Source organism: Ictalurus punctatus, chromosome 20, assembly GCF_001660625.3.
Source record: "Ictalurus punctatus breed USDA103 chromosome 20, Coco_2.0, whole genome shotgun sequence".
Taxonomy (NCBI): domain Eukaryota; kingdom Metazoa; phylum Chordata; class Actinopteri; order Siluriformes; family Ictaluridae; genus Ictalurus; species Ictalurus punctatus.
In genome coordinates, this window is record NC_030435.2 from 19,197,927 (window position 1) to 19,215,328 (window position 17,402).

Here is a 17,402-nt window from a genome sequence, read left to right on the forward strand (position 1 = left end):
CAGCAGGTTACAGTTCTAGGAACCCAGGTTCAAGCCTGACTTCAGTCTTCATGTTTCCTCTGGGTTTTCAGGTTTCTTCCCACTTCCCAAAATCATGCATGTAGTTGGACTGGCTATGCTAAATTGTTGTTAGGTGTAAATGAGTGTGTGAATGTGTGTGCGCATGGTGCCCTGTGATGGATTAGTGTTCCTGCTTGCACCCTGGAATAGGCTCTTGACCCACTGTGACTCTGATCAAGATAAAGCAATTACTGACAATGACTGAATTTTAAATGTGTACAACACTGTTTTGTCTACTTATTGGAGCCAGAGTGTTTTTTCTGTGCTTTCCGTCCATGAAACCTGTTTTTTATTATTAAAATTGTCATTAGAGTCAGTTATGTATATGCATAAATACTTAATTATACACAATTTTACATAAATGCATAATTGTGGGTTATGGTTTCCACCACTATAAAAAAAATTCTAATAAAAAAATTATAATTTAATGGTGTGGATCCCCTGGCTATGCTGGACAGCATCGCTGAATCGAAATTTTGTGTTCTGCAGGCAATGGGCATGGCTATAATAAAGAAATACGATGATACACATGCCTCATGATCATAAAATATATCAATCATGAGGGGCTCTGTGACTTTCAGTATTATTCATTCATTATTTGTTTGTTTGTTTACACCGAAAGGGGCATCTGACTGCAAAAGGTTTAAGAACCCTTTGGCCATAGTAGACTTTGTCATTTGTGGGGAACAAGAATTAGGGCATCATTTCAGACCCATGGCTAGTTCCTTATCATAGAACACTCTTCACTAAACAAAGTTATTTATAGAGCTTCAGGAAGACCAATCCACTGTTCGGTAATAATTACAAGACACATGTTATATGCAAATATATGCTATTTTGTCAGAGTCATAGTGTAATTTCTGAAACTATTTACATAAAAATCTTCCACTTTTTCTAAATATATCTATTTTATTCAACAGAAGAAAAAAATGTTAGACATTTTGACAGTATTCATTACAGGCAATGCAAATTACAAATAATTTAAAGCTTTTACGGGAATATGTTATTCATGTAGCATTTTTTCTGCTTTTGAATGCAGAAGTCTGCTTCCACTTTCACTATTTGATTGGTGTCAAGCCTGCCGCTTTGTCATATTTTACGATCCTGATTGTGAGTTTGATGTGACAAAAAAAGCCGCCATCCCATAGGTCAATTTAAAAGGTGTTTTGATGAGAACAGATGGTGCATGCTTTTTCCTTTGACACCAAGAACACATTACACATTGATCATATCAGTCTTTGTCAGCGTCCAGCATTTCTGCATAGAAGGCAGTTAGTTAATGGGCCACGTAACTATATCTCTCTATATTGTTGTAGTTCATATTTCAGAAAGTTTAAAAACTGGTTCTGTTACTTTGTTACTGACAGTCAGGAAAGCACTGACACTGGAAACTCCTTCCCCCTTAGCTTCGTCATTGCATATTAATTGTCTGTTTTATATGTCTTGGTTAAATAACATGTTTTTTTAATCCATTTATTATTGGTCTTAGTTGACATGAAGCATCCACAATACAAGTCCCTGTGAATGAGTTGTTACCATAGTAACAATGCCATATTAGAATAAATGCATTAATATAAACCTGTGATTTGAATTACAGTCTGAACTACCGTTAGAGCTAGAGCTGCTGTTATAGAAAATGAATCAACGTCACATTAAAGAATTTAACAGCACTGTGGTATAAATTGTGTTATGCACATTAAACTGCTTTTTGTATGAAAGGTTCTGTATAAATAAAGATTTGTAACATTTGATTATTATTATTATTCCTTATATTAACATCATATTAGTAAACAGTTGCTGTGAAATGGTTTATATTATATTGCCTAGGATTATTTCTGTTTAATATATCAGCACACATATTTCTGAATGTTGAGGCCTGCCACATAACTTACATGGTATTTTCTTCCTGTTCTTATTAACATTCACACAACTCTAAAACTATTGCATGTTTGTTTTTTTTATTACAATGTAAGCTGTGGATTCCTGTAGTGTATTATCCTGTTTTGTTTTACTATTAATTTACTGTTAGATTGTACTTTTACTATTAATTTAAACTTAGAGACACGTCCCTCATGCAAACAGAAATACCTTGTTTGCACATGTGACGAGACAATAGACAATAGCTTCCTGAAATACCAGCGTTTCTCTGGAAATACAATTTTACATTTGATCTGTTCAGAAAACTGCATGCCATCTCTTTACTCATATTTACTTATGGCACATGTTTCAAACACACCATATAATAATGAGATCACATTAATTTTAAAAAATAAATAAATAAACTATCATAAAAGCATCCTAAAAATAAATACGAGCTAAAACGTCTGAACATGATCGTCTAAGCATGAATTAACCTTGTTCAAACCGTTTTTTTTATTTTTTGCAGTGAAATGTCTCCATCTAGTGGTGCTTCACAGAACACATGTTTTAAAGACTGAAAATATGAGTATAACCTGGAGAAACACACAAATAAAGAAACCATGTACAAAGGTGTGTTTAAATATATATATATATATTTTTTTATATTAGGCTATTTATTTATATAGTGCATGTTTGAATATGAATTGGTCATTCACAATAGTAATTATCAGCCTCTGAATTTTGACTGTCATATGTGTTGGAAGCTCCAACTGTCATATTAACAACTGGGAGTTAAGTGCCTAGGAAGAAGTATCCCAAATGTCTGCTTCCAGAGTCAAAAAGCTGAGAATGTGTAAGCAGTTTTGTGGATAAAGCGCCCACTATGGAAAAAAGTCCAAGAACTGCAGGAAGTGTACCTACAAAGTGCAAGGTGACAGTGCCAATGTGCTTTCCTCAATGTAAACTTTTGCTTAAAGTATGATATTTACACTGCAAAAAAAAAATCTTGGATGTATTTGGATGTCATGGCATGTCTTTAAGGCTCAGAAGACTGAAGTATCAGACAAAAAAAATAGGAGAAACATCTATTAACTAGGTTTATTAGTCATTATATTTATTAGGATAGTCAATTTTTGATAGTGTGTTTTCTAACAAACTAAGACACTCATTCTAGGCCTTTCATAGCATATTATCTGGACTTCCCATTTCCTGGTGAAAGCTTCCTTTGCTGAATAAAATTTTTTAAATACAACCACAGTTACATTGAGGTACATACAGTATTACAGTAAGTGTTTGTTTTTTGTTTGAAAGCCTGTGGTGGTTTGCAAGACAAAACCTGGCCTTGAAGATGTTACTTACAAAAAAACACAAATGTAATCAGGAGTTTTGACCATTCAGAAAGTGCAAGCTGAGGTGTCTTTTGAAAGGGTAGTACCAAGCAAATGTCTTGTCGCACAGAGAGCAGTGAAAAGGCCTTTCTCCAGTATGGACACGCTGATGAGCCCTTAAATTGGAGCCATGGGCAAAGGCTCTCCCACACTGGCGGCAAATGAAGGGCTTGCTGCCACTGTGTGCCCTCTCGTGGGTGACGAGGTTCCCCCTGAGGGAGAAGCGCTTCCCACACACGGCACAACCATACGGCTTTTCGCCTGTATGAATACGCTGATGTCTCTTCAGGTCAGCACCACTCTGGAAACTCTTAGGACAGAACGAGCAGGAGAACAGCTTATGCCGCATGTCAGCTGTTGGCAGAACCTTCGCTTTTGTCAACATTGTGGACACAGTGGAGTTCTGTCTAAGTGCCGTGGTTTGAATTACATCCTGTATATTTCTTCCGCCTGCCTGTTTTGCTTCAGGCTCAATTATATACTCAATCTCACCAGTCATACTGAGATGAAATGCAGGGTGTTCAGGGTGGGAAGCATGTATAGCCTGTTGTAGCATAGAAGAGCAGCCTGGACCTCCAACACTTACCGGATAGTTCACTGAAGTCAAAGACGGCCATGTCAAAGCCTCGCTGTCCATCATTCCACATGGTGCCAGTTCATTTGCTGTCTTCGTTAAAGGCTCCTCATTCTCCTCAGTCTTTAGAAGCAAACCATTAGGGTTCCCTTCATTGCTCCGATGCCCATTTATATGATTAAAGTCTGTCTCATATTTGTAGTTTGATTCTTCTTCAGAGAGTTGTTTGTTGTTATGGAAATGCGCTGAATAATGAGATTGTGGCCAAAGCTGTTCTGCAGAGCCAAAGTTATTGCTGTTGTCTCCTAAAAAACATAATACGAGGTCAGATTTAACATACTGAGCGCTACTACACAGTAAACAGTATGAAAATTGTCAACAGCAAATAAGGAACAACTAACAGAAACCTAATGAGAACAAACTAGCTAATGTGCAAACCTGACAGGATTTCTGAGAGGATTTCAAGTCACATTCATGTATGATAATAAACAGGCTAATCTGACAGGATATTCAAAAGCATTCATGTTCGTCACTGCTACAGTGAGCCAATTAGCTAACATGAGTGAGCTAGCCTGACAGGATTTCGGAGATTTTTAAATCATACGCAAAAGCATTCACGTTCTTCACTGCTACAGTGAGCCAGTTAGCTAACATGAGCTAATCTTGGAGGTTCTCTGACAGGATTTTTTTTTTAAACCCAGCACAGCTTAAATATCAATATATTTTACATTTGCTATGGTGGTACTGATAATGAAATGCATCACTCTTGCATTTTGTTTCAAGATTCCTGAACTTGTTGAAAACAAGCCTAATGTCACAAACTCTCATCAGCACCTCAATTCAACTTAATGACTTGCAATACTTACACAAAATTCAATATCTTTGTTTATAAGGATTAGTGTACCTGTGTGAATGTGAAGGTTGTGTATATATGAAGGTCCTGCATGATCCCTTTGGATGGTCTACCTACCTGCTGCATGGCTGTGTGTGTTTGTGCATTGCTCATCGTCAGCTTGATAGACCTCTGAGACACACTCGGTTGTGGATACAAGTGGACTCACACCCTCCACCTTTATAGCTGCAGTGTTGAGTCCTCCAATGTTGGCTATAGCTTCAGTGGTCAATGAGTCCATAAGGATTTGAGATTCCTTCAGTGGAACTCCACTTTCAGATGGGGAAAACGTACTCATCTGATTCAGTTTACTCCCAGAGCTTGGAAGAGAATTCCTGCTTCCTTGAACCTCATTCTTCTGCAAGTTCTTCATTGGTGCTGGAGTATTTGTTTTCTTAATCCTTTCTTCATTCTGACAATCAGGCACTGTGCTGAGATCATCAGCTCTCTTATCTAAGAAAGATGTTTAAACAAAACAACAAGAATTTTATTACTAGGGTTGACAATGTGGGTAATGAAGGAAATTGTTTGCCAGTGAAAACAGACTGACATGGCTATGTAAGGCTTTAAAAAAAATCCATTCAAAATACAGCCAACTCATTACAAAATACATTTTGGACACCAAGTCATTCCTCTTTAGCAACATTATTTTTAAAATGTTAGCGACTGCATTCGATACAGCTCTCCAGCTCACATCACAGCAGCTGGTTCTACAAGTTGAGAGAGCAACTTACCACAAATGCAAAGCCTGACTGAGTTAAGCTGGCAGTTGATGTACCCTGACCAATCCCTGATCACCACTGTTCCCAAATACCATTCAGTGATCGCCACTGTTCCTAATAAACAACCACTGATCATCATTGTTCCCAACAACCAAATCACTGATCACCATAGTTCCCAACGGCCAATCACTGATCACCATTATTTTCCAATAACCAATCAATGATCGAAAATTATTTCCCAATGACCAATCAGTGGTCGCCATTATTTCCCAATGACCAATTACTGTTAGTCATTGTTCCCAACAACCAATTATTGATTGAGATCATTCCTAACAGCCAATCACTGATCACCACTGTTTGTTTCAGCTATGCATTTCTGTGTTCTTCATTTTAATCTTTCTTCTTATTTATATTTACAAATAATAAAAATTTGTATTCCCATCTGTAACCGTTCCCTCCATATCAATTTACAGACTGCTCACTACCACAATTGTATAGTTTTTTTTTTTAGTCAACGTGTAAATAGTTACATTGACCAAAATCTTATAATCTATTAAGTCTTATTCTGCCGATTTCTGTTCTTCAGAAAATCTTCCTTCTTCTTGTAATTTTGCCGACGAACACGAGGATCAAATGAACATGCAGATTAGTTCATTACGCCAGTGGTTTTCAAAGTGGGGGCCGCCAGGGGGCGCCCGGTTAGCCTCAACAATTTGGTGTGGATAAATAAATAAATAAATAAATAAATAAATAAATAAATAAATAAATAAATAAGCAAGCAAGCAAGCAAGCAAGCAAGCAAGCAAGCATTACTATAACATGTTATTTGTAACAATACATATTAAAATCCCATTTGCTATACCTAACTTTCTAACTGCTAAACAGACAAAACCTCAACGTAAAAAAGGGGGATATATTCAGAAGTCTGTATTTTTAATGTATTTTAAAGACATCTTGCAAAAGGGGGGCCTCGGTCAAATGTTCATGCCATTTGGGCGGCCTTGCCCTGGAAAAGTTTGGGAACCCCTGCATTACGCCATCTGGCAACTTCTAGCGAAATTGTTGGAGAACGCATTATCTGCTTGCTGGTAACACTGGGATGGATTTTTCCTTCGAGTCTGCTGTAATGTGATCTGGGGTTGCATTCGGGGTAGAAAGCCTAAATTCAAGGTTGGCACCTACCACCCAGTGCCAGCCAAATGGACACGCCCCTGGGCCAAACCTACTGAGATTATATTCCAGATGTTTATTTATTTAGAGAACCCGCATTTGAGTGAAGGGGCTCTTCAGGTCTTAAATGAAAAGTACCTCCATCTCGCAGATTTGCCTGAGGCTCGATTAAAGACACTGCGACCAAAGAAGGATTTTGCGCTTCTCTTTTCAGATCCCGTATTTTTCCCTTCAAGGCTTCGATCTCTTTCCGGCCCCTGCGGATCTCTAACCGCATCTCCACACACTCGGTGTTGATCAGTTTACAGATCTCCGCCACCGCCGCTTGGGTCAGACTCTCCATCACGGAGGAAATCTGAGTCTCCAGAGTCACACACGTCGGCATCTTGTCAGTCCTTATTGCATTCAACACTCCTGTGTCCCTAATAAACAAGCGTCTCCGCCACAGAAATTGGGAGTCCTCTCTCTTTTTTTAACCTGCATCACTGGCTTCTTCCGCTTCACGCAGGCTGCAACCAGGGTTGCCATATTGTTCTGATATCCCACAACGCTACAATACACCGATCAGCCATTACATTAAAACCACTGGCAGGTGACGTGAATAAGCTTGATTATCTCATTACAGTGGCACTTGTCAAGAGGTGGGATATATTAGGCAGCAAGTTAATAGTCAGTTCTCGAAGTTGAGGTGTTGGAAGCAGGAAAAATGGGCAAGTGTAAAGATCTGAGCAACTTTAACAAGGGAAAAATTGTGATCATTAGACGACTGGGTCAGAGCATGTCCAAAATGGCAGGTCTAGTGGAGTGTTCCTGGTATGCAGTGGTTAGTACCAAAAATGGTCCATGGAAAGACAACCAGTGAGCCAGTGACAGGGTCATGGGCGCCCAAGGCTCACTGATGTGGGTGTGGAGCGAAGGCTAGCCAGTCTGGTCTGATCTCACAGAAGAGCCACTGTAGGCTGTGATAGAAAGGTGTCAGAGCACACAGTGCATTGCGGCTTGCTGTGTGTGGGACTGTGTATCTGCAGACCAGTCAGAGTACCCATGCTGACCCCTGTCCACTGCCGAAAGCGTATCTAATGTGCACATGAACATCAGAACTGGACCATGGAGCAATGGAAGAAGCTGGCCTGGTCTGATGAGTCATGTTTCCTTTTACCTTATGTAGATGGCCAGGTGCGTGTGTGTCGCTTACTGGGGGAAGAGATATAGTGAGTGCAAAAATTTGAACACCTCTAACTTCAATAAACCGTTTAACACGAGATTTAATTTTTTTTTTATTTAGATATTTCAACAGTAATAAAATGGTAATTATATGTAGAAGTAATAAAGCAATCAAAATATGTTGATGTAGGCCTTAGTATTATTATTTGGAAATCATTTTAAAGATATGACCAAAATAAAACAAGAAAAGTACTGGATGGAAGTAAAATAACTGAAAAATGTTGATATGTTGTAACAGTTTTCCCCCAGGAAACACTTTTAAACACAATATCTTAAAATGTGCGTGCTGCATATTGTTGAACCATTTTTAATGGAGTTGTTGGATTTGTGTAGAGGAACCATTCTGGCAACCCTGTCAAGTGTTACGTTGACGAAGAGAAATTACCGTAAAACCCTGAGTGTGTGAACTCGTCCACCGTAATTTCACCTCATTTTAATCCCGAAAGCTGTACAATTATTATCAAACACGAATGCCACCATACGAAGTTATTAGTTAATTGTGAAAAAAATAATACTTGAGAGAAAATTCTGATATGTTTTCCATCTTCGTCGTTCAAAATCTGACTCACCTTGGAGTTTTTATTCCTAGTTCAGTTTAAAGCTAACAGCTAACCTCTTTATGTTTACAATGTGTAGGGTACACTATGCATTCAATTCAAATTTCAGTAATTGGCTTCACCTTTAGACAACCACCTACAACGTTTCTTATAAGAGTGAAAAAAATAAATCTCATTAGCCTACATTATATACCAGCGCAAAGCTCTGAAAGCTGAACTGACGATCAAACATTTTGACCAAACTATAGTGCCCTCCACTAATATTGTCACCCTTGGTAAATACGAGCAATGAAGGCTGTGGGAAAATTGCCTTTATTGTTTAACCTTTTGATTTTTTTATTTATTTATTTATTTTTAATCACAAAAATACTCTTCTCTCATGGATATCAAACAATTGCAAACAAAACACAGGTTTATCCAAAATAAAAATCGTTAAATGTAGGTGTGCACGAGTTATTGATATTTAAACAATTTTAGTACAACTGGGTGACTAGGAACAGGAAATTGGTCAATCATGAATTCCTGTTCCACAGGAATATGAAGTATGAAGTAACACATAGGCCAAATTCCCTTAGTCATTCATAACAATGGGTAAGACCAAAGAATATAGCTGTGATGTGTGGCAAAAGGTTGTTGAGCTTCACAAAATGAGAAGTGTCTATAAAAAAATAGCACAAGCACTGAAAATGTCCATTTCCACCATCAGGGCAATAATTAAGAAGTTCCAGTCAACTGGAAATGTTATGAATCAACCTGGAATCATACACTGTATGTAAAGAATGAAACACAACTGGGTTTGCTGTTACAGGAAATTAGTCAATGACAGGGTGCTGTGATGTGTCCCAAAATGGCTTTATTCCTCTTGTGCCACAGTGATTTGCTAACAGTGATTTTTAATTTATTATTGAACGACACATCATGTTTTTTTATGATTCATTTAATGTGGTGGAATGTCTGCAAGTTAGTTCCTATGTTCACTTACATTATAGCAGTGAGTATAAACACTTGTTTCGTAACCAACCTCTCTTTTCAAGTTAATAAGGCAAAAACGCAGCTTGTCATGTTACCGAGAAAACAATATCCTGTCCTGAAGACTTTCCCTTGGTGTAAAACGTATTAGCCTACAAAGCACTGACACTGGAGACTACTTCCATGAATGTTAAATAAAGGTCTTCTTACAAACAGCTTCACCATATCAACAGTTATATTTTTTTCTTTTTTAAATGACAGCACATTTTCTTGATCTGTTTAATATTTCTCTTATTGTGGAGCATCTGCCATCTGCCATACAAGTCTGAATGAACTGTTACTATAGAAACAATAATGTAGGCCTATTAGAACAAGCACGTTAAAATAAACCTGTGTTTGGAATTACAGAGCCATGCCTTTATAGAATATTAATTTTCAGATTGAAAAATTCAACAGTGCTGTGGTATAAAATAATGTCTGTCCATGTTGCATGGGGAAAAAATAGTCAAAGTATTCAAAGTCAAAAGAAACCTATTTTATTGACTTTAATTGTCATTGTGTCTGTTGTGCTTAGTCAGTCAAAAAGATAGAACTTATTTAACCAAAATATTTACATCATCTCCACAATTATTCATCTGTGATCATGCAAGATGATTGTATAAACATAACACAATGATTTACATTTTTCACTTGAATAAACTACTTCGCTTTCTTCTAATAAGAAAATACTCCTCATAAGGAATTATTTTAAATAGTATTATTATAGTATTTTAAATAGTATTTTTTCTAATAATGTGTGAACAAATTATTGAGACCCATAAATAATATTTTATTTTTAAAAAATGCAAATATATTATAAGAAAATGTATGTTTTCAAAATTGCTCTGAAATTCCAAGGTTTATTGTTGCCTTTTACCATCTACTGGTTTTCTGGGGTTATAAATATGAGGTTGCAAACATATGAAATCTCTTTGAACATTTTGTAAGGCTCAATTAGCCTGACTTGTATTTTCAGTTTTCTCTCTCTCTGTGTCAGGAACAGTCATCCGATGAATGAAACCCAAAAGCATAGCAATCTCTTGAAAGTTTTAAAGGCTTCACCCACAGGTTACAAAATGTTTGATGCGTTTTGAACACTTTTCTGGCTACAAGCTTCAGGATCTTGAAGGTTGCAATCTGACTGGCTTGCTGCACTTCTGCATATATACATTTCTGTGCACTGGTTTACAGCCAGAAAACAAACTTCCGAACACCACAACACAATTAGCTTTTCGGAGCAGGGTATAATCACTGGACTGAAATAAAATACATGGAATTATGTCTGTAAGAGTTAAATTAAAGGGGTTTGTTAGTGTGTTCGCTGACAGGCTGTGGGAAAAGTTCTGTTGGTTCATCTATTATGTCAGTCAAATTGCATATGAAAGTAGGAGTTTGTAGGCCACAATTAGTGATAAAGTGTAATCTCTTGTGAATAATATATATGCCTAGCCTGCAACAATAAAGACCATATAATTGTCCTACTATGTGGGTGGGATGAATGGCTCTTTTCCCTTCGTCGCAAAGGTATGCTAGCTCATGTAGAGTGACAGTTAGTGCTCTATTCCACACCGCTGCCCTGGAACAATGCATTGGCAGGAATTTAAACAGATATGGTGGCTTTAGATGACTCAGGGGAAGCATATGGTAACATTTGTCGTCCCATATTTGTGGATGTTGTGAGATAGGAGATATCTAGCTAGTTGGTGAGAAATGGCTATGACAAAAGTGAGAGAAACTTGGGTTTAAAAAAAAAAAAGGTAGATTCTGGGTTACCAAGAATAAACCATGGCATTTCTATAAATCTTCTCAGAACCATTGACAATTATCAAGCAAAATAAAACAAACTGTTATACATTAGCAATTCATGATTTAATAGAATCTGCAGAGAAACTATTACAACAATGACCAGTCTTGTTCTCAGTTTTCTGATGGCTCATAGCATGTTTCCAGCTTTCCAGTAATGAAAAATACACACCATGAAACATGTGATTACAGCACCAAAATGACATATACTGTATTCCTGTCCAATCCTGACAATTAGCTAGAAATCCTATTCCTAATGGACGAAATCTCTCTCTACACTAAATTCCCACCAAAAATGAAGACGTTAAACGGGTTTGGCTGCTAAGACCTGACAACATGTTTAGTGAAAATTGACAGTACATATTCTGCAGCCCAATCTATGATAAATAGATATATGTTCATAATTATTATGGTTTATATAAAGACAAAGCACAAAAAAATAATATACCAAGATCAAAACCAATGGATGTTTCATGCCATCCCAGTTTTATCTGGGGAATAAGCCCTGAAAACACTGACCTCCACCTTGGCTTCTAACAGCCACAGAAAATGATCTCTGCCTATAAACGAATGATAAATGGACATTTGATTTGATACAGCTTACACAGCAAAAATCCCACTGCATACACTTCCTCTTCATGTTGCCTGATTGAGTGTATTTCTCATATTTTATGCCAAGAAATATGGCGAGAAAAGTGTTTCTCCAGGGCTAGTCAGGGCACGTTGAGCTTATGCTTGGTTAAGGCAAGTCTGTGTCCATAATTATATGTTTTGCAGTTCTGACACTGTTGTCTGTAATCATGATTTTTACATCAGTGTAACAACTCCAGGGATCTCATTGGCATCAGAGAGCAGCACATTCTTTTTGGATATGTATCGCATCACCAGGCTTTCACATTAACAGTAAACACAAAATCATTTAAAATTGGTCCTTGTGGTAAAGTCATCATTAAAATGTGTCATTTTAAAATGGTTGTAAACTTTCAAAATTGTCCGTGATGTAGCGTTTCCCAAAAAATAGAAATACTTTGTGTAACCCTTCAATGCAGGTTGTTGGTTTGCACATGATTAATATCTGAAATGTAATTTATTTTACAGTAAATGTGGTCTATTACAGAGGAAAACAGCTGTATCAATGTGCATAAATACGTACAAAGCTAATGAGTTATAAGATTCTTCCTAAGAGCATTTTTCCAGCAAAGTCTGCACTGTTTAGTTCATACAGCCGGAACTTCGAGATTAGCTGTAAGACACAGGTCATGGTTAGTTACAGTGGTGCCGGTAGCGACTGGCTCGTGTGGGGAAGCTCATGCCACACAGCGAGCAGCTGAAGCCGCGTTCGCCGGTGTGAGTTCGCATATGACCCTTCAGGCTGCTTTTCTGAGTGAAACTCCTGCCACATGTCCCACAGCTGTAGGGCTTCTCTCCGGTATGCACACGCTGATGCCGGTCCAGGTGGCTCAGACGGTCGAAACTCTTACCACAGAGAACGCACAGGAAGCGCCTCTCACGTCCGTTCAAAATATGCCGCCTCCGAGGTAATGTGTCATATGGAAAATCAGGCACCGCTGCAGTCTCTGTGGTCCTGAGAGCATCTGCGGTCAAGTTCTGATCTAAAGGTGATGCTGTGTTCGGGTCATAGGAAGCCTCTGGATTCGGTTTGGACTCTTCTTCATCCAAGCGGGAAGCATACTCTTCCTCCTCTTTCACATGAATTTGGTTCACAGCAACACTTTTGGCCTCGGAGACCCCCCAAGTGTGTAGGACTGTCGAGGTAGATTCTAACCGGCGTTGGTTTTGAGCTGAGGTTTGCTCGGTTATGCTAACGCAGTCAGACTCCATCGAGTCTTTCCCGAGGCTTGCTGCGTTCAAGGAGTGTGCCTGAGCATCCTCCTCATCCAGGGCACTCTCAGATCCAGAGTGCCTAGGCTCGTCCAGCCGACAATCGGATAACACCTGATCTTCGTCATCCTCCTCTTCCTGCCCATTCTTCTCATATAGGTCAGGTAGATCAGCTGGCTTGTTGTTTTTTCCTGCAGGCAAGTTTCTAATCTTTTGATCTTCGTACGCTTGGTGCATGCTTTCTTCATCTGTGTTTATGAAGTGAGCTCCATCTTGGCTCAGGTAGGACGAGTGTGAATTCGGTTCTTCAGTGTTTTGGTCAAAGTTGTGTGCGATCTGCTCTTCACAGTGAGTTGCCATATTCCACTCATCAGTGAAGAGATTGTTTTCACTCGGCAACAAAGATGCTGCGTCTAAATCGCCAGTGAATCCTGAAACAAAAAATTGAGACATTACAATAAAAAACAAAAACACAAAATGAGAGCTAACTATGTTTTCCACGATACAACATATTAAAATAATAAACGACAAGGTGGTGTGATGCGGCCCAACATGAAGTTTAGTTATTGTTACTACCCCGATATTGATTATTTTCCAATAACAGCATGTCCCGAAGTGTTTTATTCCTGTGCAAACCACAGCAATTTGCCAACGTTAATCATTTTTAATTAATTAATCCTTGACACATCTCACCAAAACTTGTCTGTGAAATGATATTTTCACTTCCTGTATGGCATAGCAGGTATAAACTGTCGTTCCCCTATCAGTCTCTCTTTTTTTCTCTCTCGTGATGTTAAGACAAAAAAGCACTGAAACTGGAGACTCCTTCCATAAATGTTAAATAAGTTAAATAAACATCCCCTTTCAGAAAGCTTCAACATAGCAGCCATGATTTGATTCTTTGTTTAATAACATGTTAATATAACTCATTAATAATAGAAACCTGTTGATTATAGTAAGTAATAAATAGTAAGTTATATTGTATAAAATGAAAAGTAAGTTATATAATTATGGTAAGTTTCTATGGAAGTATAGTATGTTTCTATAGTAATGATAACGTAATAGAACAAGCCCATTAATATAAACCTGTGGTTTGATTTGTCAGAATTGCTGCCACAACTGCTGTTATAGGAAATGGATCAACACCTTCTGGCCAATAAGAATACAGTAGAAAAGGTGAATTGGATTTTTTTTGGTTTTCATTCCAACATGTCCTCTCTTTCCATTTCTGATTCAGCCCAAGAATTTTCATCGGGTGCATCACTAGTATTGTGATGTAACTTATCACGTCTATGCTTAACCAATACCTGACAAGTCTCACCTCGGTGGGTCTTCAGGTGACTTTTTAAGCTGCTTTTCTGGGTGAAGCACCGGCCACATAACATGCAGCTGAAGGGTTTTTCTCCTGTGTGTATGCGCTGATGTCTATCAAGATGACTGAGTCGATCGAAGCTCTTGCTGCAAAAGGCACAGGCGAATCTTCTCTTCTGCGAGGCTGCCCCAACCGTTGGTCTCCCTCTGGAAGCTATGCTCAGTGCAAATGTACCGAAATCACCTTGACAATCGGGAGGTGGGTGCACAAGCGCGTTGTGCGTGTGAGAACGTGGCTGCGCTCTCAGCAAGTCATCTGTAACTGCATGCAGGCTATCCGCCGACAGCTCCTCTTCTCCACTCAGGCCCTGTGTCTCCACTCTGCTCCCGAGCGAGTCGTAATTCTGCTCGACCTTAGAGCAATGTTCCGACTCGTGCTGAGATTGATCGTGTTTGGAATAGAAATGAGGGTCATGCATCTCCGTGTTGTTCTCTGATGACCACACCTGGGCCAGTTGGTCATCATCAGCAGACCCGGAGTGTAAGTCAGGTTCTGTTCTCGTGCACTGGTTTCCATCTTCTACCGCCTGCTCGTCATCCATGCTTTCAAGCTTTACAACCACTCTGGATGCTGATGCGTCGTCACTTGGCCTGTCTGAGTCCTCAATCTCAGGCTCCCTTTCTTCGTCTCTTTGATCATTTTCTTTGGCACCTGTTGAGGTTCAGAGAACACAGATTAAAACCAACAGCAATGTTTGCTTGCTACTCACTGCCAAATTCTCTTACCCTTATATCAGCTGTTAACTCTTTAACAACCTCGGAGCAACTTCTGGTTATTATTCTGTTGATTTAGCTTTAAGATTATTATCCACTCCTCCAGGATTTAGCAAATTTGCGTTTGCAGAACGCAAAATCAAGCAGACTCCGCAATATTCGAAGGAGCTTGCAATTTTTAAAAAATACCGCAGATTTGGGCCAAGATGCGTCATGTCACGTCATGACAACGTGCATTCTTCCAAAGCACTCTTCGATTCACGTGTGTCGTACACGAGTCCAGCTAAAAGGTCTCATATACCAACAAACATTACTGCAGAAGACCATGTAAAGCAGTTTTGTGCAAAAGCAAACAAATTTCTGCAAGTTGCAACGCAAATTTGGAAAAAGCCGCAGCAAAATCAAGCATTTTTCGCTGCAACGATCAGAAAAAAAAGAAATTTCTTAAATTAATTTATTTACACTGGAAGGGGTCCCTGGCCTGAAGAACAGTAGGTACTATGTGCAAAGGTTCCGTCCATGCACACGCAACACACACCGGTCAGATGCAGGATTTGAACCCCCAGCCCTGGAGGTGCAAGGCAAACGATGTACTAAGCCACTAAGCCACCATGCCCCACTATTGCAATTGAAATATATGTAGTCATAGTCTCTGTATGGGTTTCCTCCCACCCCACCTCTCAAAAAAATTCCAGCAGGTGGATGGACTAGAAATTGTCCTTGTGTGTGAGCAATTGAATGTGTGTGAGCATCGTGCTGTGCAATGGACTGACATCCTATCTAGGGGGAATCCCCAAATCTTGCCTTGTATTCCCTGCATAGGCTCTGGATCCACAGTGACCCTGACTAGGATACAGCAGTTACTGAAGATGAATGAATGAATGAATTAAAAAAAGTTTGTTAAAAAAAAAGAAAGAAAGAGAGAGAGAGGGGGGGGGGGGGGGGGCGAGAAAGAGAGGACAAATTAACAGAAGAAAAGTCTTAAAGGAAGTTTTCTTGTTACGGTGTATATGTTACAAAACATTTAAACAAATTTAATTTCATTATTAATATCTTAGCACACACCATATGACCATTTTTACTTGTGATAATTAAGGAAACTATAGGACTTGACCTTAAACTCATCTCCCCACCTTCTCTAAGGGTATGTAAACTTTTGCACACAACCGTATACAGTAACCTGTGTAATTTATATCTTACATAAAGAGCAACAGAATCAATAAAACATCATCATGCTGATCATGTGAAAGAATTGAGGAGTTCACGGCACCTTTGAGCGGCGGTCTGGGGCGCGCGGCGCTCACACACTGGCGGACGAGCGCGCGCCGCGTCTCGCGCAGCTCCTCGGACACCATCTGCAGATTCCGCTTTAACGAGTCGATCTCGTGCTCGCGCTCGCAGATCTCCAGCCGTAACATAACGACGCCATCGTCCACCACTTTGCTTATTTCAGCCACCGCGGCTTTAGCGAGCTCGTCCATGATCGTTGCTATTTGCTTTTGAAGAGCGACACCGCTGGACATGTTGTCCATCTCATTTACATAAATACACAACCGATTCCAAACCGAGAAGTTTCCGTCACCTCTAATATTCAGCGTGTCAGTTCAGCAGGAATGGAAAAGCGGGGTTTTTATTACTACACACTTTGCCAAAAGACAAGGATTGCGTTGTTTTATGCCAGGACAACCACACAACGGAAGAAGAGACAGTAAGGCGTGGTTGCCAGATCTGTGTAGATAAAACCAAAATTGATATTCCTGCTAAATACATAACGAAGCCATGATTAGTGTTATTGCCTTACATAGTGCATACTATATACATTATGCAATAATTACAAAGCTACACTTATCAGTTTCACTGAAAATCTCGTCCACTAAAATAATCATCTCATTTTATTCCATATATTGTCATAAACAAATGAAAGTTATGAGTCTACCAATCCACTCATCCATCCCATCCATTTTCTAAACTGCTTATCCTACTGGGTCGTGGGGAACCTGGAGCCTATCCCAGGGTGCGTTGGGGACAAGTTGGGGTACACCCTGGACAGGGTACCAATCCATCGCAGGGCACAATCACAATCACAGCACGGGGACAACATGCAAACTCTGCACACGCAGAGCGACAGTGGGAATCAAACCCCCAACACCCAACCCTGGTGGTGTGAGGCAAACATGCTAAACACTAAGTCACCGTGCACCCTCCAATACAGTCACG

At 39.3% G+C, this 17,402-nt stretch overlaps 2 protein-coding genes across 3 annotated transcripts; both read right to left on the bottom strand.

Annotated features, from left to right (window-relative positions):
- Nucleotides 1-3,004: 3,004 nt before the first annotated feature.
- LOC108280453 (zinc finger protein 397) lies at nt 3,005-7,204 on the bottom strand. 2 transcript variants are annotated; one of them, XM_017495416.1, is made up of 3 exons: nt 6,805-7,204; nt 4,853-5,227; nt 3,005-4,187 (listed from the first exon to the last, which is right to left on the bottom strand). In XM_017495416.1, the coding sequence occupies exons 1-3, from the start codon at nt 7,049-7,051 to the stop codon at nt 3,298-3,300; spliced, it is 1,512 nt and encodes a 503-aa protein (XP_017350905.1). In that variant the 5' UTR covers nt 7,052-7,204; the 3' UTR covers nt 3,005-3,297. The 2 variants fall into 2 exon arrangements, with proteins under 2 accessions (XP_017350905.1, XP_017350906.1); XM_017495417.3 differs by lacking the exon at nt 6,805-7,204 and adding an exon at nt 5,509-5,684.
- Nucleotides 7,205-11,284: 4,080 nt separating this feature from the next.
- Nucleotides 11,285-17,007, bottom strand: LOC108280451 (oocyte zinc finger protein XlCOF8.4). The gene is made up of 3 exons (XM_017495412.3): nt 16,456-17,007; nt 14,422-15,123; nt 11,285-13,531 (listed from the first exon to the last, which is right to left on the bottom strand). The coding sequence occupies exons 1-3, from the start codon at nt 16,715-16,717 to the stop codon at nt 12,522-12,524; spliced, it is 1,974 nt and encodes a 657-aa protein (XP_017350901.1). The 5' UTR covers nt 16,718-17,007; the 3' UTR covers nt 11,285-12,521.
- Between the last annotated feature and the right edge of the window lie 395 nt (nt 17,008-17,402).

Excerpts from the sequence above, each read along its gene's own strand:
- LOC108280453 (XM_017495416.1), bottom strand. The coding sequence starts at position 7,051 with ATGCCGACGTGTGTGACTCTGGAGACTCAGATTTCCTCCGTGATGGAG. Across the intron at positions 5,228-6,804 it reads GGCAAATCTGCGAGATGGAG|ATAAGAGAGCTGATGATCTC; the intron begins GTACTTTTCATT and ends CATCTTTCTTAG. Across the intron at positions 4,188-4,852 it reads CACACACAGCCATGCAGCAG|GAGACAACAGCAATAACTTT; the intron begins GTAGGTAGACCA and ends TATGTTTTTTAG.
- LOC108280451 (XM_017495412.3), bottom strand. The coding sequence starts at position 16,717 with ATGGACAACATGTCCAGCGGTGTCGCTCTTCAAAAGCAAATAGCAACG. Across the intron at positions 15,124-16,455 it reads CCCCAGACCGCCGCTCAAAG|GTGCCAAAGAAAATGATCAA; the intron begins GTGCCGTGAACT and ends GAACCTCAACAG. Across the intron at positions 13,532-14,421 it reads TCACCTGAAGACCCACCGAG|GATTCACTGGCGATTTAGAC; the intron begins GTGAGACTTGTC and ends TTTTTGTTTCAG.